Source organism: Eurosta solidaginis, chromosome 4, assembly GCF_040869045.1.
Source record: "Eurosta solidaginis isolate ZX-2024a chromosome 4, ASM4086904v1, whole genome shotgun sequence".
Lineage (NCBI taxonomy): Eukaryota > Metazoa > Arthropoda > Insecta > Diptera > Tephritidae > Eurosta > Eurosta solidaginis.
In genome coordinates, this window is record NC_090322.1 from 191,898,703 (window position 1) to 191,923,819 (window position 25,117).

At 36.9% G+C, this 25,117-nt stretch overlaps 2 protein-coding genes across 10 annotated transcripts in view; both read left to right on the plus strand.

Moving 5' to 3' along the window:
- Window positions 1-4,830: 4,830 nt before the first annotated feature.
- Window positions 4,831-8,866, plus strand: LOC137250815 (mitochondrial fission process protein 1). Of its 3 annotated transcripts, XM_067784368.1 has the most exons (6): window positions 4,831-4,964; window positions 5,049-5,117; window positions 5,332-5,557; window positions 5,625-5,780; window positions 5,868-6,086; window positions 6,841-6,962. In XM_067784368.1, the coding sequence occupies exons 2-6, from the start codon at window positions 5,069-5,071 to the stop codon at window positions 6,917-6,919; spliced, it is 729 nt and encodes a 242-aa protein (XP_067640469.1). In that variant the 5' UTR covers window positions 4,831-4,964; window positions 5,049-5,068; the 3' UTR covers window positions 6,920-6,962. The 3 variants fall into 3 exon arrangements, with proteins under 3 accessions (XP_067640469.1, XP_067640472.1, XP_067640471.1); XM_067784371.1 differs by lacking the exons at window positions 5,868-6,086; window positions 6,841-6,962 and adding an exon at window positions 7,702-8,866 and having other exon boundaries at window positions 4,832-4,964; XM_067784370.1 differs by lacking the exon at window positions 5,868-6,086 and having other exon boundaries at window positions 4,832-4,964; window positions 6,841-6,970.
- The window catches only part of LOC137250811 (glutathione synthetase-like), a 117,223-nt gene continuing 99,123 nt past the window's right edge, over window positions 7,018-25,117 (plus strand). Inside the window, exons 1-3 of one of the 7 annotated variants that reach the window (XM_067784356.1) lie at window positions 9,623-9,760; window positions 9,822-9,998; window positions 24,789-25,001. In XM_067784356.1, the coding sequence (XP_067640457.1) occupies window positions 9,849-9,998; window positions 24,789-25,001 (363 nt within the window). In that variant the 5' untranslated portion in view covers window positions 9,623-9,760; window positions 9,822-9,848. Of the gene's footprint in view, window positions 7,152-9,313; window positions 9,445-9,577; window positions 9,761-9,800; window positions 9,999-10,580; window positions 10,707-24,788; window positions 25,002-25,117 lie in introns of those variants that run through there. The other 6 variants (XM_067784363.1, XM_067784362.1, XM_067784361.1 and 3 more) reach the window with 6 other exon arrangements.

Here is a 25,117-nt window from a genome sequence, read left to right on the forward strand (position 1 = left end):
GAAACAATGCTTCTTGCTTTTTATTTACTTTATTTCATTACGTTTTTAATTTTGTACGTGATAAAAGCATACGTGTTTTTTATTTGTTTAAAATAAATAGTTTTATAAGAATTCGAGTTCAGAAAGTTCAATTTAAATTCAGAAAATAACAAAACAACAGAAGAGCGCTTTCCTCATGCGAAAACACATTTAAAAATGAATCACCACTAACCACTATTATTTTTCGCGTATCAATTTTTTGATTGCGCCCCACACATTACGACTGCTTTTGGTATTTTTTAATATTATTTTCAATTTTTTTGCTTTTAGAATGGAGCTTTGAAATGTTCTCTTTTTCATTTTTTAAAATTATTTTTTATATGGTTTTCGTCGGTTGAAAATGGCGGAATTTAAAAAATAACAAAACAACCGTGATAATCATTTGATTGTCATATGACAGTCAGTAGTGACAACATGATAAACTGTTCTCGCATACATAAAATTCTGTTGAGAATTATGTATCTGTCTCACATGAATAATGGTATCTGCTGTATGTTCTTTTGTTCTGTACCAGGTGTCCGAAGCTTTCCCAGTTTGAGTCCTTTTTCATGATTATAGGCTGTCGTTGGGAACATGCGGACATGCGTGAGCGAACAAAGGAACATACATAAATTTGAGTATCAATGTTTACGTCATCGCAGGATCAGCATTGTCAATTACAAGTGTGAGTGTATTAGTAAAACTATCAGCGTTTCTTGTAGGGTTGTTATGTGAAAATGGTTTCATTTGGGAAGTTTTCATGAAAGTACCGAGTACTTTTCCTCGGTACTTATTTTAGTATCGCTTACTGTTCTCGATAGTTTTATATGATAACAGGTCACTACCCCAGCGGGTTAGGGGGTCAGAATATACCCGCGGTAGGTATGCCTGTCGTAAGAGGCGACTAAAATATCAGATTCAAGGGGCTGTGTAACGCAACCTTTCAGGTTGCCAGCGCAATATATAGCTTCTCCAAACCCAATTGTCAACCTCACCTATCCGCGGCGAATCCTGTTTCACTAACAGACGTGGCTCTGGCGACCCCAAGCTCCTCATGGAACTTGGGGGTAGGGAGGAAGGGAATAGCCTGAAGGTTTAATGTGGCCACATAAATCGTTCCCGAGATGGTCGGGCTAGCACCTTAATGGTGCTATGGTACCGCACCGGATTTGTATCCGACTAACAGACCTATCCGCGGCGAATCCTATTTCACTAACAGACGAGGCTCTGGCGACCCCAAGCTCCTCATGGAACTTGGGGGTAGGGAGGGAGGGAATGGCCTGAAGGTTTAAGGTGGCCACATAAATCGTTCCCGAGATGGTCGGGCTAGCACCTTAATGGTGCTATGGTACCGTACCGGATTTGTATCCGGCAAAGGACCATCACATCGATAACACCCCAAAGCCTTCGGGGAGTAACCTTATCGCTACAACAACAACAAATACCTCGTACGAAACATCGAGCAAAAGGTTGCGAGTAACGAAAGACGTCTATTATCATAACGTCGGTCCAATGCCAAAGTCACGCATGTGCGTATTTGATGTTTTGAGAAAAACGCGTAAGATATTGTTAAAAATAAATATTTAAGTAATAGAGATTTAATTTTGTATTTTTCAACCACTATTGGAAGGTTTACTTTTGTAAACCACGAAGTAATGTTAGTTGAAAAATTATTTTTAAATGTTTTTTCAAAAAAATGCAAATTTGTTGGTTTGGCTTTGCAAAATTTTACATATATAATATTTCGTTAAAACAGGCACATTCGTGACTTTGGCATTGTACCGAAGATTATTTATCTTTTTGGTATCGTAACAACACTATTTCACGAAACAGTGTTGAATTTTTTACTTCAAACCCTATAAGAGCACTATCGGGTAACTGTCAAGTGAAATGAAGAATCCGGGGCACTTAAGGGAAATTCGCTCATCCCACCAACAATTTCGACCTAGTTTACATATAATGGGATTATCTTTAGCTTTGTATCTTATCCTAATCCGTAATTATATAACTAGATTTCCCATATAAATTTCTCCCTTCGATAATCGGTAACTATGAACAAATTTTAGAGATTTCGTAGAAAAGGTTCTACCTCTAGAGTGTAAACCCTAACTGGAAGCCCAAAATAAAAGAGAAACGAGAAAATTTGACAGAAAATAATTCCCTGAAAATATTTCCCAGGGATGGAACATATATAAACGCGTTATATATTGACGATTTTTTGTAGATTAAGGCATGTGTAAACGTGGGCATAAACAGTGTTTTTGGCAGGCCTGTATTTTCATCCAGTGAGTAACCTTTAGGATCATATCGGGGACGCGTAGTATGCAAGCGGCCAGCAAATTGCTTTGGGAGTGGTAATGATCGTCTCTTTATCTTTGCCTCAAGTGCTGCCGGCAGGAGATTTGAGGATTTTGTTACAGGTCTGGGTTTAGGATATAATTTCGAAGGCATGCTCGCCAAAATGTATTGTATTGTATTGTATTGTATAGTCTTTATTTTCTCGTAAATATTTACAATTTCTATAGTATTACAATATGAAATAAAAATACAAATAAGAAAATAGATAATGACATTAGATGCTCATTCAAAGAGCAGAGGAAATGTCATTTCATTCGTTTAGTATTATAAATGCTTATGGGGCGCATAATATTAACAAATTATAACTAATTGCTTACAATTGAAAAGATATAAATATGTATAAGGAAAACAAAAAATTCAAAAATTAGAGATGTCAAGGTATTTTTGGAAAAAGAAAAAAGAAAAAAGAAAAAAAAAACACCTCGATGCTAATGGACACAGGTACTTATATTATAGGTCTCAAAAGAGTTTCAATGCCCTCATGATTGAAACCAAGTAGCCACTGTTTCACTTCCCTCAGAAACGCTGCTAGCCTTCTAATGAGTCGTATCTCAGCAGGTAGTTTGTTATATAGATTACGTGATACGATGGTGTAGAAGTTACGAAAAAGTGTGGTGCGAAAGCTAGGAACTTTTGTTTGAGATAACGTCTTATTTCTCAGATTGTAAAGGTTGTATATTGGGCTTTGCGTATACCCGCTCCTTATAAAAAAAATGTTTAACACTTTAAAATAGTATAAGTGCCGCACAGGAAGAATATTTAATTTTTTGAATAGCTCCATAGAGTGTGTTAAACGACCAGCTTTACATATTCTTCGGATTAGATACTTCTGTAGGATTAAAAGCGGATGGATCTTACTAGCGTAGGCATCACCCCAACAACTGACTCCGTATTGTAATTTTGAACGGATTAGTCCATGATACACCAATAACAATATTCTATTGGAACACAGTTTTCTTAAGTTATAGAATGAACGAAGAGCTGATAACATATAAGATTTCATTGCAGAAATATGTTATGACCAACCTAGATTTTGATCGATTATAACACCCAAATATTTGAAATTAGAGGCGACTTCGATCTCAAAACATTTACTGTCACAGCTTATTTTCTCATCAAAACTGACAGTTTTGTTATTTTGAGTACAAGTAGTTGAACACAAACGATGCCGCATACATATAGAACTGTGAAAGACAACCTCGTTTTTAGGTATTTCCTTCCCTATCGAACGTTCCACGCAGTATTTTTGGATGTAAGACCTAGTTTAAGGGCGAATTAATTGTGACTTATAACCATAAAGCCATAACCAGATAAAACAGCTGATCACACCTACCTTATAGAAATCAATGAAATCGAGTTAGCTTTACGGTATGGCACCATTAATCGATTACATTAATTTCCATAAGGTAGGTTCGATCAGCTGCTTTATCTGGTTATGGGTTTATGGTTATAAGTCACCAATGATTCGCCCTTTACATTTAACGAAATTATCTTAACTTCTAATCGGTAGTTAAATAACAAAATTTCCCATATAATCGGTAATTATGAAAAAATTTTAGAGGTGCCTATTTTTTTTTTTCATAGTAATATCCAATTTGGAATCACGAAATAAGAGAGAAACGCGAAAAATTTAACAGATAACAAGTAAAGGTATCTAAGTTCGGGTGTAAACGAAAATTATATACTCAGCGTGAGCTTCAATTCTACATTTCATTTCAGATAAATTATTTTTCTACATAACACGTGGCACCACCCATTTAAAAAAAAACTGTCTCCCCATTTCCTCTTACAATAAAACTGTATAAGTGAAATATCATTGATTCAAAACTATTTTTGTTAAGTTAAAGCTGATTATTCTAGTCTACGACCCATTTAAACCTTTTAAACTTGTTTTAAATCTAAGTTACCGTGGTCCTTAACCGATCCCGTCCTTTTTTGCTAGAAATATTTTCTGCTATAAGGAAAATATGTGTACACAATTTCATTACGATATGTTAATTTTTCTTCGAGCTATGGTTCCCGAATAATAGAAAATTACTTAGTCATAAAAGGGGCGGTGGAACACCCATTTTCAAAATTTTAGTGTTTTCCAATTTAATGTTATAATTCAATTTAGAAAGTAAAATTCTAGTGATACAAAGCTCTCTTTCGCTAAGATATAGCTTATTATTTTCGTCTACACCCTTTAAAAAATCTTTTATATAAAAGTGGGCGTGGTCTTTAACCGATCTCGTCCATTTTTTCTAGAAATATGTCTTGCTATAGGGAAAATTTGTGTACCCAATTTTATTAAGATCCGTTAATTTTTTTCGAGTTATGGCTCCTGAAACAGGAAATTGCTTAGTCGTTTACATGCACAATCTTGTGTGTGTTATTTGTGGTGATAAGTCACCAATAATTGGGACCTAACGCAATATGTCAATCTGGCCACAACCGTTTTTCATGGTTTTATTATGCTCCTCATTTTCGCGTTTTGTTCTCGGCAAAAAAAAATTTAACAGTTGTATTTGACATAAAATGTAAAGCAAAAATGCTGTTGCAATATAAAACAAAATAATTAACAAGTAGAGTGGCTCTAATTTTTCGATGTGAGCTATCAACTTGAGCATTCTTCTAGAGAACAGTTATGTAATATTTGGTTTCCATATATTTTTTACTTGACCTTTTTTCAGTTAGCTTTACGTTGTAAAAAATGGCTAAGGAGTATGATATCTATAGGGATAGCTCATTGCGATATATGGGTAAGTATCCATTTATATAAAATGGACCATCCTTTGAATTACCAAAAGTCGAACGTGCACTCTTTCACACTATTACACATCTTTGAAGTTTCTACCATGCTTACATAAGTAATCTAATTCCCAGCAAATGTCCACCCTACCCTATCCTTGTCGAAATACACATAATTAGATCTTTATGCTTTTGTGAGATTCTTAGCAAATTTTTATATTGTAGGTTACTCCAATGAAGTGGGCGAAGCCTTCCGTCCTCTTATTCATCGCAATATAGTACGCTCCTCATATTTGCTAGCTACTGGTTATGTTTGTGCTGATGCTATTGATAAATCCGTAAAGGAATATCAACGTAAAAGTAGCATAAAACAAATAGCCAAAGTTACGGGTGATGTGTTTACTTGGCAAATGCTGGCTTCGGTCATCATTCCTGGCGTAATAATTAACAGGTGTGTAGTAGAAATCATGGACTTACCAAAGCAACTAAAGAATACCGTATGCACTTTCTCATTGCAGAATAACATTGCTCGCGGGATATTTATTACGAAGAAATGATGTTCGGAAATCTTTAAGAAAAATTATGCCTACTACCATTGGGTTGTGTTCAATTCCAATAATTATTGGACCAATAGATAAATTTACCGATCACCTCATGGATGCCACTTATAGAAGGTGGTTATGTTAGAACAATTGTTATATTTATTATAGACTTGTACATTTATACTAGCTAATTTTGTCATGTTGTTATTGTTGTAACAGTGCTTCGCCCCACCTAACAGCCGCGACCGATCACAAATTGTCATCAATATCCTCTAACGGGAGTCCAAGGAAACTTGCTGTTTCAACAGGGGTGGACCATAATGACAGGGGTGTTAGAGGCGTTGGTTCCACATTACAATTAAAGAGATGGTTGGTGCCATGTGGGGACACATTGCAAGCGGGGCATACATTTTGTATGTCGGGGTTGATTCTGGATAGGTAAGAGTTTAACCTGTTACAGTATCCAGAACGAAGTTGGGCAAGAGTGACACGCGTTGCCCTGGGATGTATGTGTTCCTCTTCCACAAGTTTTGGGTACTTTTGTTTGAGTACTGGATTCACCGGGCAATTCCTGACATAAAGGTCCGACGCCTGTTTGTGGAGTTCACCAACGACCTGCTTGTGTTTTTTTGCTTCATACGGCTGGGTTCTCAGGTGCCGTATTTCCTCAAAATGCTTACAGAGATGACTCCTTAAAAAGATTGTGACTCCTTCCGGTGGTGAAGGTAGCTTAGATATGTAGAAATTAAACAAAAGTGGGGATAGGACACCACCCTGTGGCACCCCTTGTTTAATTCTCCTTGGTTTTGATGTTTCGTTTCTAAATTGCACCGATGCCTGCCGACCACCCAGATAATTTGCGGTCCACCTTTTAAGACATGGGGGAAGGGTGTTGTCGATGTTGATGGTCCTTTGCCAGAAATAGATCCGGTACGTTCCGGTTACAAAGCACTATTAAGGTATTAGCCCGACCATCACGGGAACGATTAATATGATCACATTATAATTTCTAGGCTATTCCGCCCCCTACCCCCTAGTTTCTTGAGAAACCTAAGAGTCGCGATGGCTAAATATGTGTATGATAGATTCATATTTGTAACAGGATTACCCTCGCGTAGGTGAGGTTGACAATTGGGTTGCGGAAGCTATAAAGCTTTGTATTGCGCTTATTAACGCCTTGAATCCCTTTCAGTTTCGAAAATCCAGGGATCAACCGGAAAGAGCAACAACAAAGATTTAGAAAGAAGTTTTTTTCAAGTAGAATGAAATAATTCAAATACAAAGCACTACTAAAGTCCTATTCCGACCATCTCGGGAACGATTTGATACAACCACGTTGAACCATCTAAGTCATAGATAAACAGGATTCGCCACGGAAAGGTGGGGTTGGCAATTGGATTGGAGAAGCTGTCAATTACGCTGGCAACCGCTTGGAGGATTCCGCTAGACAGCCCCTGATCGATACGCTGCGGCTCAGAAGTTACCCACTATTACGTATGCCGGGTGAGTACTAGACGGTACTGATATTAAAGCTTTTAATAAATTCGTCTAAATTTGGAGCTTATATTGAGAGAGCTAGTTAATTAAATTTTTTTCATCCGACTTTTAAAAGTGGTATGCCATTTTTTTGGTTTTGAGAAACTCAATATTTCCAATGTCCTTTAGAGCTTTGAAGTCGTTAACATATGGTTCTGCCTGCAGAAGAAGTTGCAACGTCCTAAAGTATGCTCTCATACTTCTCTACAAAGTATGAAAAGGTCGGGTGTTTTTATTTCGCCTGGAACCGACCTATTACCCATTTTAATGAACAAAATTTTACATTGGTGGTCGACACATCCAAAAATATCATCATCATCATCATTTATTGCAAAAATAGTATTAGTACAATAAGATCTAGGATCTTTTATAGTACAACAAAAAGATAAATCGCAATGTAAAAAAGATTAGATAGGTACTATTAGGTCGTTGATTCGAGCAGACCTGGGGAATATTAGCTTATCATATAGGTAAATAGGCTCCTTATACATGATAAGTTGACAAAGGAAAATTCTAGCTTTCAGATATTCGAAGATTTCACAGCCCAGTAGACGCGCTCTCCAGCTGGATATATGATCAAATCTAGCTAAGCCGAATACATAACGTGTAACATGATTAAATGCTACATCAATTTTATGAGCAGACTGGGAGCTCAGTTTACTGTACACTAGCTCAAAGTAGCAAATGATCGGCATAATCAATTGAATTGCAAGTTTTCGTAAGTTTCTTAAAATAGTGTATACTTTCTTAACCACCGAATTTACATGATCATCACAGGACAGCGTCGTGTTAATAACAAAACCAAGATTAGTCACTTTTGAAACGAGTTTGAGACATTTACTGGCAACGCGCAAGGGCGGAATACTTGAGAAACTTCTTCGTTTTTTAGATATAGGCAACACGTATGATTTCTCACTGTTCATGCATAAGTCATTTTTCTAGCCCATTCAAATATGGATGTTAAGTCATTATTCGATCTTGAGCATAAATCGCTTGTCCCCTCATGATTTCCCGACAAATATAGTTGGACATGATCAGCATATGCATGCATATGAGCATGCTGGCATGCATTAAATATGTAATTACTAAAAATACTAAAAAGTAGTGGACCCAAGATAGAGCCTTGGGGTACCCCTGCCAATAGTGGTTTTAGACCTGAAGTTTCGGAGCCGACTTTGACAAGCTGGGATCTACCCGTCAGATAACTTCGCATGAGCCGTACTGCGGAGTCATCAAAACCAAAATAATTTTTTAATTTTAAGCACAGCAGGTCATGGTTCACAGAATCGAAGGCTTTTGAGAAGTCAAGTAGGCATAATAAAGTCAACTGGTTTTTGTCAAAGGGAGCCCTGATGTCGTCTAAAATTTTTATGATAGCCGTGGAGCAACTGTGCTTTGATCGGAAGCCTGACTGGAATGGTGATAGCAGACTATGTTTGTAAACATGGTCTTGAATTTGTTCCGACAACAATATCTCAAAGACTCGAGAGTGCTGGCAAAATGCTGATAGGCCCAAAGTCACTAGGACAATCTGCAAACTTAGTTTTTGCAATGGGTATAACCGTAGCAATCTTCCACATATCAGGGAAGCAGGAGGTAGTAATACTGTGGTTGATAATATGCGTCAATGTAGGAAGAATGTACGGGGCAATTTGGCAATATTGGGAGATTTATAAAAGTTTTGATCTTGATATCTATAATTTGTAAACGTAAATAAAAAATGTTACTGCTTTGAAAACAAAAAACTCCGACCACATACTTTACGTACGCATAGCATATGTATATGAGCAAAACTCCTTTTCGCTTGAATGAGCGTCTGTGTGGCTATACTTCTCCCATTATTAATGGCCGTGCTTTAGCAGTTGGCCACCAAAAAAAAGTTTTACAACTGAGCATTGGGCAAGTGAACAACCCACCCCACAGCCCAATTCGATTAGAATTAGTTGTGATGATGTGCTTAGGCTACCAATCTAATGTAAATCTGGCATCACGAATAAACAGCTGATTCTTGGTAAGGTGGTGTCGTGACTGGCAAAATGCAAATACGTTGAACGCTTTGAGAAAAAAAAGTCGAATTTCGGCCTCAAAATTATCCTTGCGAAAGTGGTCAATTCGAAGCTAAAATGCAATAAAACATTTCAAAAATTGCTAATACTTGAAGTTGAGACACAAATCCAGTGGAAGTAGTAACACAGTGGCGTTCTACATCTAATTAACCCAGTCACGTGGCTAGAACGAAATTGCGGCATATAACAGGTGGGTATGTATCAAATGGAGTATCTATCCGCTTAAGTGGTTTATTCCTTTATTTATTTACAAAAAGAGTGGTAATCTATCTACTTAGCTAAATTACTTTTGTTTCATTCATTACGGCGGTTCGCTTGTAAATACAGTTGGTTTCATAGATCCATGAAATAGTGCCAGTTGTGATGCCGGCTTAGAAGCGGAAAATAAGATAAACATTCACAAAAAGATATTAAAGTGGTTAACTTCAAAACTGCATCATCAGTTCGTCAACCACAATATATAACAGGTATGCAGGTCATATGAACATATATACATACATACATCTGTAGGTAAAATTATATCAATCAGCTTTATCTTCATACATACTGATTAAACACATAACTTTCGCAGACAAAGTGTGTGATTAAAATTTCCAATATGACGACAACATCAGTGCTTGAATCGTGCATACCTCTGCCAATTGATAAAGGAACTTTGTTGGAGGTTACAGAAAAAGCGAAGGATTGGGCCATTATGCATGGTATTGCTATGCGCTCTAAAACAAATTTTAGTCCAGATGCTTTAAATGTATGTAAACTGCCAGTCATTATATCAAATTTAAATTTTGATTATAAGTTTAGCGTGTCTATACCCACTCAGCATTTAGGTGAATAAATTTTGAATTTCCCTACATATCAATACAATTTGATTACTCATTCTGCCTAACTAATGAGTATCATACAATTGAGCAAAAGAAATAATCAAATATGAACTCTTTTGATAATCAAAAACTGAAAATCATTTTTCGATCACTTTTTGGAATCATTTTTGAAATCCTTTGATGGTTAAATTATAATATTTCATAAAAATCAACAAAAAGAATATTCAAATATGCTTACGTATCGATGAACAAAAGCGGAACATAGTTTTTCAATCACGTTTTGGAATCATATTTGATTCAAATGTGTTTGCTTTAGGTGATCAAAAATTTATAATCATTTTTAATTCAGCTTTTTGAATCTTTTATGAATATATTTGTGACTGAATAATGAATTGTATACTTGTTTATATTTTACTTTTCATTAAAAATCTTGTTTTTTTACATACACATATTTTTTCAATCATGAAACTAAGGAAAAATATATAAAAATTTTATTATTTTTACAAAAGATATTCTTCAAGATGTAAATAATGTAAATGTGACCGAAGATTTCCCCAACCATTTCTCCACCTTCGGCTTCCCAGAAAATACATAATGGTTGGACAATACAAATGTTGTGAGCTATCTGAACCCAGGTAAGTGAAACTATTTTGACATACCTGGATACTGATTCAACATTCCGTTTCGTATCCGTATTTTAAGATGTAGACGATAATAGCTGATGTTGGATGTTGTAGTCGCAGGCGTATATAGCATTTTCAGGTCAAATGAAACTTTTTTCATTTCAAATGAAACTTTTCAAGTCAAATGAAACTTTTTTCATTTCAAATGAATCTTTTTTCATTTTAAATGAACCTTTTTTCATTTTAAATGAACATTTTTTCATTTTAAATGAAACTTCATTCATTTTAAATGAAACTTTTTTCATTTTAAACTTTTTTCAAGTCAAATGAAACCATACTACTAAGGTAATTGTCAATATATTTATATCGTACTTTATAACGCTATTTATCAAATTTTTCTTTAAGACAACTATTTCTAATTAGCCACATTGAAGGCAAAACTTTTGCCTAAATTTTCTTTGTGAATTTAAGCTGCAGTTAAGGTCGGTTTAGTTTAACCTTCCTTTTTAATCGTTTAAATTTTTTAATAGATAAAGTAGCAGGGTTATACGCTAGGCAACTTATATACTACAGTTTAACCACCCACTGAAAATAAGCACCTATATTTTTTACTTGTATCTACTCTTATATATAAAGCACATTCTTCTTCTACATATACTTCGTTAATAACGTAGGAATAAAGCAACGTAGAGAACAAAGAGAACGAACCAAAGAGCATGATGTGAGCGTATTTCCCATTCACTGTCTGACACCAAGTAATACATCGGTTGAGTCCTCTGTATTATGCTTTTCTCTTTGACCAACGTCTTACCATACCAACATAGAACGATAGCAAGGTATTAAGAGAAACATTACTTTTACCAACTATATAGTAGAGCATGTGGACTGTGGAGAGATCGTTTTAAACTATGCTGAAAAACATAACCGTAAAAAGTGATCTTTTCTAGTTGTTGTTGTTGTTGTTGTTGTAGCGATAAGGTTGCTCCCCGAAGGCTTTGGGGAGTGTTATCGATGTGATGGTCCTTTGCCAGATACAGATCCGGTACGCTCCGGTACCACAGCACCATTAAGGTGCTGGCCCGACCATCTCGGGAACGATTTATGTGGCCACATTAAACCTTCAGGCCATCCCCTCCCTCCCCAACCCCAAGTTCCATAAGGAGCTTAGGGTCGCCAGAGCCTCGTCTGTTAGTGAAACAGGATTCGCCGCGGATAGGTGAGGTTGACAATTGGGTTTGGAGAAGCTATATGTTGCGCTGGCAACCTGCAGGGTTGCGCTACACAGCCCCTTGAATCTGGTATTTTAGTCGCCTCTTACGACAGGCATACCTACCGCGGGTATATTCTGACCCCCCCTAACCCGCTGGGGGTTTTCTAGTCTATGGCGCAGTTACATTGCACTTCACTCGTTTGGGCCTTTGAAAACATATATATTTGTTTTTATTCCACTATTTTTCATTGTATATTGTATTTAAATGTAATACTTTGAATATATATTAGAATGGGTCGATGGCTAATTAGAAATAGTTGTCTTAAAGAAAAATTTGATAAATAGCGTTATAAAGTACGATATAAATATATTGACAATTACCTTAGTAGTATGGTTTCATTTGACTTGAAAAAAGTTCACTTGAAAGGTTCATTTGAAATGAAAAAAGATTTATTTGAAATGAAAAAAGTTTCATTTGACCTGAAAATGCTATATCAGTCAAGTTTGTTTGTTTGTTTTGTTTATTGGTTCGTATAGCTAACTTCCGCATGCTTTATTCCCCTGATGAAATAAGATTATTATGTAGAATCTTATTTTGAATGAGATATGAAGAATAAATGCATGATAAACGCATTCAAAAATGATTCAAAAATCTCAACCAAAACGATTGAAATATGTTCACGAATATGATCAGAAAATGACTGTGCAAAGCAGTCAAATATTACTCTAAAACAATTAAAGCTCAATTTTACAATGATATCAAATATGAATAAAAAGCATTTCGAAATAGGGATCATAAATGATTATTCAAATATAATCACATTTAAGGTAAATTTTTCTCCCGACGATACCTTAATTTTCGAACAGAAAATGCTATTTGAAATTTTTTAATCTTCTTGGGGTATGGTATTTAAATATTTTTTGATCAAAATTTTCAAAAAATGCTGACTGGGTATGTATCTATCTTTTCTATAAATGTTATAAAATCAAGTACCCAAAAAGGTGACCGGGCAAACTGCCGAACGGCTTACTTGATATGCTACACGATAGTGTTTGTGTAAAAAAAAATTGTTTAAAGTTATTCTGGAAAGGAGTTAGAGGGCTTTAAAGCTGCCGGACAACGCACCAAATTTGCTTAATGTTTACCATAGCAACGTGTAGTTGTGTGCGTTTCGGGTGATTGTCGCTTGCCCGGCCACCAAACAAGCAGAAAGCATCAAGCGCCATTTGTATTGAAAATTCGTAGCGTGCAGACGTAAACATGTCCATCGGATGACGATTTTTTATTGCTTGTAAATTTTGCGAATTTTCATAAAAATTTTTCAAATTTCTAAGAATTTTTTCGAGTATGCAGTTTTGTAGCTTATTCAATTTTAATATAATCACCCCTATTCTGCATTTCGATTACGTTCCCGTTCTACGCTCCGCTTTAATCGAAGTTTGGTATTCTGCATTACGACGGAATCGTAAAGAGAAGAGGAAGAGCAAATGATTTTTCGAAATCAGCTGTTGGTACGGAATGTGTGAACATTGGAACAAAATAAATTGAAGAAAATTTGTAAAAAACATTGAAAAACGTTTATATTTTATTATCCACGCCATTTTGTACAAAAAAAAGCAATAGAATATATTGCCGCAGTGTTATATTTTTTTGAGTGAAGTGTTTTCATAATTGTAAGTGTGTTTTTTTCGTTCTTTTGGTCAATTCCCTGCCGTGGCCACCAAGTTTTGTTAAAACGGATTCCTGCACGAAAATAGTTGACATTTTCTGAATTTTAAGGATGCTAATTTCATTGCACTGGTCTAAAATACTTTATAAAGGTTTATTTATTCTTTCCGCAAGGATTGTTTACGTTTTCGCTTCACCTTCCTCTACGCCGGCAGCTTGCTTTGGCATATAACTGGACCCAACGAACAGACACAAATTATAGCTGTCTATTATAATGGAATCAATAGCCGCGGCATTATTTATGGAGTTGGAAAGCAACGCATACGAAAATTGCCAGGCGAGAATGGAAAGGCAAATATTGCGAGATTTGTGTAATCCATTTGAGATGAGTGACGAATTGTAAGAAACTTAACTCAAAAGTGGTAAAGTTTAATGACTTATTTCTTATTTAGGTTCAAAAAGAACTTTCGACTTAACAAGGATGCTTTCAAGTATGTGTTAGATACTTTTGCTGGGCAAATACCTCGAAGGACTTCGACATCGACATGTTGTTTTTGACCTGGAAACATATAAAAAGCAATCATCATAAAGCCTTCTACGTTTCTTAACAAGTTTTACTTACATTTTTGTTAAAATTCTGTTATAAATCAATAAAAAAAATAAAAAGAAAATATTTTTCCGCCAACTAATTTGCAACTTAGAAAAACGGAACTACGATCGAAATGCAGAATACGCAAAATCGAACGATTCGAAGTTGGATCGAAAGAGATTGGAACACAGAATACCAAAATTGCCAAATCGAAAAAATTCCACAAAACTAACACATTAATGCTTGTCAACGACGTCGGCCACGATCAAATAAGCCAGCTGTCAAGCGAAAAAATCTAAAAATTTTGATTTTCATCAACGTGAAGCCGACAACAAATACGTGTGAGCACGACACCGCCCGATACGCACACAACTACACGTTGCTAGGCAACCATCAAGCAAATTTTGTGCGTTGCCCGGCAGCTTAAAATCCAACAGAAACACACATACACACCAATAATCTCGGCGTACGCCGGGTTTCTTACTTTAAAAAACTTGATTTTTCTATTTAAACAAAAATATTTAGGAAATATAAGGAAAAGGGAGGAGAGAACATCTAGGGGAGTAGTAGGAGACAAAATCTTAAAAATTATGCAGATAAACCAAAGTTAGGGCGGAAAAATGTATGCCCGGTCTGCTAGTATATACATATATAGAATGTTATGTTTATTATTCTATATTTATTAACTCAAATAAAACTTAAACTGAAACTAAAACTAAAAAGAACAATGTCGTATCTTAAAAAGGGAAAGTCCCAAATTATATTATGCGTTGAAATTCAAAGTATTACTAGACGTTGGCTGTAGTTGCTAAAATTCAGCTGTTCTATGATGTTGCCACATATTGCTGCAGGGTTCGATTTGGGTAGTCACTACACATATATACATTCACATATGTACATACTATGTATGTATGTATGCAAAGTAGTTGTAAAATTTTTTGGTAGTTGCGAAATTAAATATATTATTATGGCAATAGATGCCTTGAATACATCACTTAAGGAGACAGTACAATTTTAGTAACAAGTGCGAACTTTTTAAAAGCAAACAAAAAAACCAAATCACTCAGGTGCAAATAGACGTACCTCAAATGGTATGGAGAAGTTCACTACCTTGTATAAATTGAGTTGACTGTTTCTACATTGTAATGCAATGATCTAAGGAGGAAGCTAGTTGTGTCGCAATTTTTTTTAGCAGGCGTAGTGTTAACGGGTCTATGCTTTGGGCTCCACGATTTTCCAGAATAAAATACTGAAGAGCAGTAAATATAGCTTTTAGCAGCTGTGTTTAGAACTTCGGAGTAGTTTATAGTAGCTTTTCTGTTAAATCGGCTTTTATTATTACTTTCGACACTGCGCTTCGTGCCATCAGAAACTAACACCCAGATTCCACTGCCAGTCCCGGATGTGATAGCGCAGTCTCAAACCTGAAGAAATGCGTTACGTGGCTAAACCTAATCGGGCATGATTCAGATATATTTGTGTTTTGCGCGGCTAGGGCGATTATCAGAATAGATTTGATGAATATATAAAAGAAATATATTAGGAAATCTAGGTCAAATCAAACGCGCCTGAAGAATTCAACAGCCCGGTGCCGATAGCTGATTGAATAAGTAAAACTGAGCTTTAAAAACGGTTTAATAGGTACTGAACAAAATGTGGACCTGACAGTCTTCGTATATTATCACCATTAAAGAAAGCATTTGAGATCTTTTATAAACCGTAATGGCCTAGCAATGAAAAGTTGTCTTTATAAGAGTTAACCAAAACCACCAAATATTAGTTTCGTAGGATGGCGCTTTGAGGTGCCCCCAGCCCCAAGAAGTTGAGCAAAATAATCGCGATTTTACAAAGCTCATTATTTACATATTTATTTTATTTCCTTTTTAATATACATAACTAGTAAAATTACATATTATAACTAAAAACGACAAATTTTAAATGGTGTTTTACAGTTTTTTGTTGATAATAGTATGTTTCTAATCAAGTGTATAAGTAAGAGTTTTACAGGCACATAGTAGGCTTTGAAATCAATGAGCACAAATAACAAGCGAAAGCAAATCAATGACAAAAAAAAATGTTTGTACCTACCGTCTTTTCCAAAGTTTAGTTGCGTTGGGGCACCTCTAAACATACGATGAGTGAAATAAAAAATTTCAACCATATTTCTGGTCTAGAAAGGCAACTTTCTCGAGGTCAGCCAAAAGCATATATGTAATACTCCTATATTGCTAATAGAAAATACTCGCAATGTGTTTTGAATTCGAAATCAAAACAAGACAGCCTATAAAATTTTTGTGATTGTAGCAGCATAAGTGTGACAAGAAAAAATTTAAATTTAGGTACATTCGATTATTGAATACAAAAACAAAAACGTTTAAAAAACAATATATCGGCACTCTGATGTTTGGAAATGTACCTAGACTTTTTTTTTAGCAATATAGGAGTATTACATATCGTCGCTGCGCCAACAAATTGAGTTATATGTTTTTTTTTCGATTTTTTTATACTCAGTTGAGCAGAGCTCACAGAGTATATTAAGTTTGATTGGATAACGGTTGGTTGTACATATATAAAGGAATCAAGATAGATATAGACTTCCATATATCAAAATAATCAGGATCGAAAAAAAGTTTGATTGAGCCATGTCCGTCCGTCCGTCCGTTAACACGATAACTTGAGTAAATTTTGAGGTATCTTGATGAAATTTGGTATGTAGGTTCCTGAGCACTCATCTCAGATCGCTATTTAAAATGAACTATATCGGACTATAACCACGCCCACTTTTTCGATATCGAAAATTTCGAAAAACCGAAAAAGTGCGATAATTCATTACAAAAGACAGATAAAGCGACGAAACTTGGTAGATGAGTTGAACTCATGACGCAGAATAGAAAATTAGTAAAATTTTGGACAATGGGCGTAGCACCGCCCACTTTTAAAAGAAGGTAATTTAAAACTTATGCAAGCTGTAATTTGGCAGTCGTTGCAGATATCATGATGAAATTTGGCAGGAACGTTACTCCTATTACTATATGTACGTTTAATAAAAATTAGCAAAATCGGAGAAGGACCACGCCCACTTAAAAAAAATTTTTTTTTTAAAGTAAAATTTTAACAAAAAATTTAATATCTTTACAGTATATAAGTAAATTATGTCAACATTCAACTCCAGTAATGATGTGGTGTAACAAAATACAAAAATAAAAGAAAATGTCAAAATGGGCGTGGCTCCGCCCTTTTTCATTTAATTTGTCTAGGATACTTTTATCGCCATAAGTCAAAGAAAAATTAACCAATCCTTTTGAAATTTGGTAGGGGCATAGATTTTATGATGTTAACTGTTTTCTGTGAAAATGGCGGAATCGGTTGATGCCACGCCCAGTTTTTATACACAGTCGTCCGTCTGTCCTTCCGCATGGCCGTTAACACGATAACTTGAGCAAAAATCGACATGTCTTTAATGAACTTAGTTCACGTGCTTACTTGAACTCACTTTATCTTGGTATGAAAAATGAACGAAATCCGACTATGACCACGCCCACTTTTTCGATATCGAAAATTACGAAAAATGAAAAAAATGCCATAATTCTATACCAAATACGCAAAAAGGGATGAAACATGGTAAGGTAATTGGATTGTTTTATTGACGCGAAATATAACTTTAGAAAAAACTTTATAAAATGGTTGTGACACCTACCATATTAAGTAGAAGAAAATGAAAAAGTTCTGCAGGGCGAAATAAAAAACCCTTAAAATCTTGGCAGGTATTACATATATAAATAAATTAGCGGTATCCAACAGATAATGTTCTGGGTCACCCTGGTCCACATTTTGGTCGATATCTGGAAAACGTCTTCACATATACAACTACCACCACTCCCTTTTAAAACTCTCATTAATACCTTTAATTTGATACCTGGTCCACCTTTATGGCGATATCTCGAAAAGGCGTCCACCTATAGAACTAAGGCCCACACCCTTTTAAAATACTCATTAACTCCTTTCGTTTGATACCCATATTGCACAAACGAATTCTAGAGTCACCCCTGGTCCACCTTTATGGCGATATCTCGAAACGGCGTCCACCTATGGAACTAAGGATTACTCCCTTTTAAAATAATCATTAACACCTTTCATTTGATACCCATATCGAACAAACGCATTCTAGAGTCACCCCTGGTCCACCTTTATGGCGATATCTCGAAAAGGCGACCACCTATACAACAACCACCACTCCCTTTTAAAACCCTCATTAATACCTTTAATTTGATACCCATATCGTACAAACACAATTAAAGGTCACCTCTGGTCCACTTTTATGGCGATATTTCGAAACAGCATCCACCTATAGAACTAAGGCCACTCCCTTTTAAAATACTCATTAACACCATTAGTTTGATGCCCATATTGTACAAACAAATTCTAGGGTCACCCCTGGTCCACCTTTATGGCGATATCTCGAAACGGCGTCCACCTATGGAACTAAGGATTACTCCCTTTTAAAATACTCATTAACACCTTTCATTTGATACCCATATCGTACAAACCCATTCTAGAGTCAACCCTGATCCACCTTTATGGCTATATCCCTAAATGGCGTCCACCTATAGAACTATGGCCCACTCCCTCATAAAATACTCTTTAATGCCTTTCATTTGATACGCATGTCATACAAACACATTCCAGGGTTTCCCTCGGTTCATTTTCCTACATTGTTATTTTCCCTTATGTTGTCACCATAGCTCTCATCTGAGTATGTAATGTTCGGTTACACCCGAACTTAACCTTCCTTACTTGTTTTATTACATATTTATTTAGCACTATCTGCTAGCCACATTTCTGCATTTGCCGTTTTCTGATATCTTTCTTTGGTTAGAAGTTATCAAAAACAGCTATATGCTCTCGGTAGTAAAATCAGTTATACATCTACTTGCGTATAATTGTTTTTGATTGCAGGCGAAACTGCTTTTATTTTTGTGTAAAAAAATTATTTAAAAAAAGCTATGTACATATAGTTCAGGTGTTCCGAAGACTATACATAGATATTAACCATCCTATTATTGAAATCCAAACTTTAAAACAGGTAAAAAGTCATAGACTTAAAATAACGCTTTAAATTACCATAATTGTACATTTTTGGACAGTTGAAATATGGAAAAAATGGGATGCAATCTCAATGAAGAAAACGGCTTATTCGAGGGCCTCAACAGTGATAGCGGTCAAAATATGGAAGCAACGGAATGCTTCCTTAACGAAGAGACTGGATTATTTTATATACCAGAGGATAACCCGGAAGATAGCGAAGAAATTGAGTCAGAAGGTAAAATAGGGAAGGGGAAACGAATACAAAAAAATCGGAGATTGAGATTTTTAGGAAAAAAATATGAAGGATTGAAATGGGTAAAAAATGAAAAGAATTTAAACGATGTTGTATTTATTCAAAAAAAGGGAAGGGAAATCAGGAAACAAACATGTAAGCACCTGGCAGAAAAAAAACCGAACGAAGCTTTGTTTGTTCGGCAATGGACGAGTTAAGTAGTTTAATTATTTTTGGAGTTTACCTTCATGTGCTGCAAGGAGGGCATATCCTAATGGATTAGTACGAACTCGCAAAATAATCAAGCGAAACCCTTACCATAAAAAACAAAGAAAAATATTTGGATTTGATTGCTTTTTGACAGCATCTAATGGAAACAAGCTTCGTGTATGTAAAGAGTTTTTTCTAGCTACATTTGGTTTAGACAAAAATGTATTTACTCATTGGGTGGGAACAAATAATACAGTATCCTTGCCAAAGAAGTCAAGACCTTCATGTTGTTGTTGTTGTTGTAGCAATGCTCGCCCCACCTAATAGCCGCGACCGATCACAAATTGTCATCAATATCCTCTAACGGGATTCCAAGGAAACTTGCCGTTTCAACAGGGGTGGACCATAAGGAAAGGGGTGTTAGAGGCGTTGGTTCCACATTACAATTAAAGAGATGGTTGGTGTCATGTGGGGACACATTGCAAGCGGGGCATACATTTTGTATGTCGGGGTTGATTCTGGATAGGTAAGAGTTTAACCTGTTACAGTATCCAGAACGAAGTTGAGCAAGAGTGACACGCGTTTCCCTGGGGAGTATGCGTTCCTCTTCCGCGAGTTCTGGATATTTTTCTTCAAGTACTGGATTCACCGGGCAATTCCCGACATAAAGGTCCGACGCCTGTCTATGGAGTTCACCAAGGACCTGCTTGTGTTTTTTCGCTTCATACGGCTGGGTTCTCAGGTGCCGTATTTCCTCAAAATGCTTACGGAGATGACTCCTTAGGCCCCTAGGCGGTGCTGGTTCGTCAATCAGATGTCTGTTGGGATGCCCAGGTTTCTGGGTATTCAACAGAAACTGTTTGGTCAGCATCTCATTTCTCTCCCTGATGGGGAGTATTCTCGCCTCATTATGCAGATGGTGTTCTGGGGACATAAGAAGACAGCCCGTGGCGATTCTGAGAGCAGTATTTTGGCAGGCCTGTAGTTTCTTCCAGTGGGTAGTTTTTAGGCTTGGCGACCATATGGGTGACGCGTAGCACGTAATCGGCTGGCTAATTGCTTTGTATGTGGTCATGAGCGTTTCTTTATCTTTTCCCCAGGTGCTGCCAGCAAGGGATTTGAGGATTTTATTACGGCTCTGAATTCTCGGAACAATTGCGGTTGCGTGCGCACCAAAATGTAGATCCTGATCAAACGTCACACCCAAGATTTTGGGGTGTAGGACAGTCGGTAGCGTAGTAACATCGACGTGGATGTTCAATATGGTCGACATTTGGGGCGTCCATGTTGTAAATAAGGTCGCGGAAGATTTAGTCGGTGACAATGCCAGGTTTCGCGAGGCGAAAAAACTGGAGAGATCAGGGAGATAGCCGTTTATTTTATTGCATAGCTCATCGATCTCTGGGCCTGGGCCTGTGGCCATTATTGTGCAGTCATCGGCGTAGGAAACGATTGTGACTCCTTCCGGTGGTGAAGGTAGCTTAGATATGTAGAAATTAAACAAAAGTGGGGATAGGACACCACCCTGTGGCACCCCTTGTTTAATTCTCCTTGGTTTTGATGTTTCGTTTCTGAATTGCACCGATGCCTGCCGACAACCCAGATAATTTGCGGTCCACCTTTTAAGACATGGGGGAAGGGTAGACCCTTCCAGGTCTTGCAGTAATGAGCCATGGTTGACCGTATCAAAGGCTTTTGATAGGTCTAGCGCTACGAGTACTGTTCTATGGTGGGGGTATTGATTCAAACCGCAATGTATCTGGGTGCTAATGACATTTAGCGCGGAGGTAGTGCTATAGAGTTTTCTGAAGCCATGCTGATGAGGGGCTAGCTGCAAATGTGCTTGGAAATAAGGGAGCAAAATGGCTTCAAGCGTCTTTGCCACTGGCGATAGGAGAGATATCGGACGATATGACTCACCTACGTTAGCTGGTTTCCCAGGCTTTAGTAGCGGGACCACCTTGGCCATTTTCCATTTCTCGGGTATGGCAAAGGTGGAGAGAGACAGGTTGAAGACATGCGCTAAATATTTGAAACCCTCTTTCCCTAGGTTTTTAAGCATCGGCATGGCTATGCCGTCTGGGCCCACTGCTTTGGATGGTTTAGCGCGACCAATGGCGTCCTCAACCTCTCTAGCGGTGATGGTGATTGGTGACGCGCTGAATTTGTGTTTATGTGCGTGTCTATTGGCTCTCCGTCTATCTTTGCCGACCGTAGGATGCATTATATATTGTCGGCAGAAAGCGCTCGCGCATCTTTCCGCATCCGACAGCACCTTATCGCCAAAGGCGATGGAAACTTTGTCTTTGTGCTTAGTCGGATTCGATAGGGACTTTAAGGTGGACCAAAGTTTACCTACACCGGTAGAGAGGTTACAACCTCTTAGGTGCTCTTCCCATTTCGCCCGCTTGTGTTCGTCCACAAGCAATCTGATGCGTTGGTTTATATCACTTATTTGGGGGTCGCCTGGATCAAGCTGTCTTATAAGGTCGCATTCCCTCGCTAAGCTCGCGGCCTCCGCCGGGAAATGGGCCGGATTTCGGGAATTCTCCCGGCGGGAATGAAATGTGCCGAGGCGGATTCAATGACCTTACGGAAGGCACGCTCCCCTTGGCGGGCATCAGTCGGGATAGGGAGGGCAGCAAAGCTGCTGTCTGTTGCAGATTTATATTCTTCCCACTTTCCTTTTTTGAAGTTTATGAAAGTGCGTTTTTCGGTGACGATGAAGTCGGCGGTACGCTCGAACGAAATAAGTATGGGCAGGTGGTCGGATGCCAATGTTACCATCGGCTGCCAGTTGACGCAGTTTACGAGTTCTGCGCTCACGATTGAGATATCTGGCGAGCTATGACAGCTTCCTACCATACGTGAGCAGCAAGGAGCCACAAAAGATTTATAAAAGTTACGTGGACGTCGGGGTTTGGGATCAAGCTCAGAACAACCTGTCCGATGCAACCATCCCTTGCACGAGACACACTGAACAGAGTATGACCGTCCTAAAAAGATTCTTTTCTGGCAAATGCAGCAAAACCATTTCTCAGGACCGGGGTCAGGAGACGGACCCGGATTGGGTTCGATACCTTCCCGGAGTAAGAGAATATGTAGCAGTCCTGCTGCAAGGAGCTGCTGGGAGGATGACAATTTGTGGGAGGGACGAAACAAATTAAATGGGGTCACACTGAAATGACAGTCCTTGGTCGGGAAAAATCCCGAGTCGCTCCGGTACATAGAACCGACTGCCTTGGGAAGCGACCTTCATCGTATGAATCCGTATCCTTGCCAAAGGAGCCAAGACCAACAAGGTATGATTCTCTTTTAAAGTGGCTGGATATACTACCAAAGGTACCTAGTCACTATTGCAGAGCAACGTCTAATCGCATTTATGTGGAGGATATATTTAAATCTAAAACGCATATGCATAAAATATACACTGAATGGTGTAGCAGCAATAAAGAGGTTCCTGTTATGCGAAAAAAGTTTTGTGAAGTTCGAAACTCCAATAAAATATCTATATTCAATCCCAGGAAGGACCAGTGCGACACTTGTGTTGGATATAAAGAGGGCAATGCTACCGTTTCCAATTTTGAATTAGAAAAGAACAATACTATAAATTGAAGCTAGCAGTACCTTACTTTTCGATTTATTTAAAAAATACCAAAGATGTATATTTGTACGTATGGCATGAATGCGACGGCGGTGTAACAGTTAACAATATAACGAGTTGTATTGTACACTTTTTAAAGGAATATTGCACTTCATATAAAAAAGTGATCATGATATCCGATGGATGCATGTACCAGAACAAAAATAGAATACCTAGCAGTGCCTTAGCTAACCTATCATCAGGAGGTGGCTTGGAAATAGAGCAAATAATTTTAGAAAAAGGGCATACTATGATGGAGGTTGACAGCGTCCACTCTACATTAGACAGCATGTTTAAGCCATCCATTTATTCACCAATGGACTATGTAAGTCGTATGAGGCAGGCAAGGCCTTCACAACCTTATATTGTTAATTATTTAGAGAACACTTGTTTTTAAATTATGAAAAAGCTCCAAGTAAGCTTTCAACTATAAGACCAGGTAAAAAATCTGGTGCAGCCACTGTCAACGATATCAGAGGATTACTTTATATAAATGGCGAAGTTAAGTTTAAGTTGCGTCATACCGACTGCTGGACATCGTTTCCCCAAAAACCACCTGCCTTGCAAACTCAAGATAATCCTAAGTCCTTGTATGATGGTCCAATAAAAATTGACCAATCTAAATACAGTAGCCTACAATCGTTAAAACAATACATGCACAAAGACTTCCATTCATTTTATGATAGTTTACCTCGATAAAAACTTTGTTTTAATATTTTATGCAATTGACTATGTTACGCATCTGTTATTAAACTATAAATCTATGTTAAGACTCGTATGCATATACGTGCATACATATGTATCTAATAAAACTGAAGTATTTGCTTATTAAAATTATAACCTTAATATTTTTAATTACATTTACAAGAATTAGCGAAGAATTGTACACACATCTTTCACGATTTCTTACCCCCACTAGCAAATTGAAATAATTTGTAAAAAGAGTTATGTGCTGTAAAACGGCGCAAATGCTTCATGCGAAGTGGTTGGTCAAAAAAAGTAAAAAAAAAATTGCACAAGTCTATTACATATGTGTAGTATCATTAGTTAACAAAGCAAATTAGAAAAAATATTCTCTAGGATCACCAGGAAACGGTTTTTTTGCTCTCCTGAAAAGTTGCTGAAAAACGTATAGCTCTTTTTGTTGGCGCAGGGACGATATATGGCAAAAAGCGATTTCGAAAAAAAATAAATTCACTCCACCCTAATCTACATCCTTTGAAAAGATATGGAGTGAAAGGTTAGTATACCTAACCACCGTAACCATAAAAACAATTTTGAACTAAATATGTGCTGATGAGGAATAAATACGCCAGGTGGCATGCTTAATTTCAAAAGCGATATTTATACATTTTTTACTCGAGGAAATTTTAAACTAGAAGAAATATCAAAACCTTGCATGATATGATGCACTCTATAAATATAAATATAAGCTATATAAAAATGTTTTTTCCAGTTCGCTCCATTCATTTTAATACCGTCATCATTCCCACGTAAGGAATTTGAAAGTGCTGTAAATTTACAAACCGTCATTAATCAGCTAATGCATAGTGTGGCACACGATGAAGAATTTCTAACAACAACACTAGCAGAAACTATTAAAGTGGATGATTTTACAGCTAACTTGTTTAATGTTTACAAAAAAGTGCTAGCTAATGGTTTTGGACAGGTATTTATAAATGTTGGCAATATTTTAATAACCCAAATTAATATTGTTGTGTCTAGTATATATAAAAATTACAATTGTTACTAATATTTTTTATCATTTAATTTTTGCACTAGTAT

What these genes read in the sequence shown, in the direction of transcription:
- LOC137250815 (XM_067784368.1), top strand. Translation starts at nt 5,069, where the DNA reads ATGGCTAAGGAGTATGATATCTATAGGGATAGCTCATTGCGATATATG. An exon ending in CCTGGCGTAATAATTAACAG is followed by an intron (nt 5,558 to 5,624) that starts GTGTGTAGTAGA and finishes TTCTCATTGCAG; the next exon opens with AATAACATTGCTCGCGGGAT. An exon ending in ATGGATGCCACTTATAGAAG is followed by an intron (nt 5,781 to 5,867) that starts GTGGTTATGTTA and finishes TTGTTGTAACAG; the next exon opens with TGCTTCGCCCCACCTAACAG.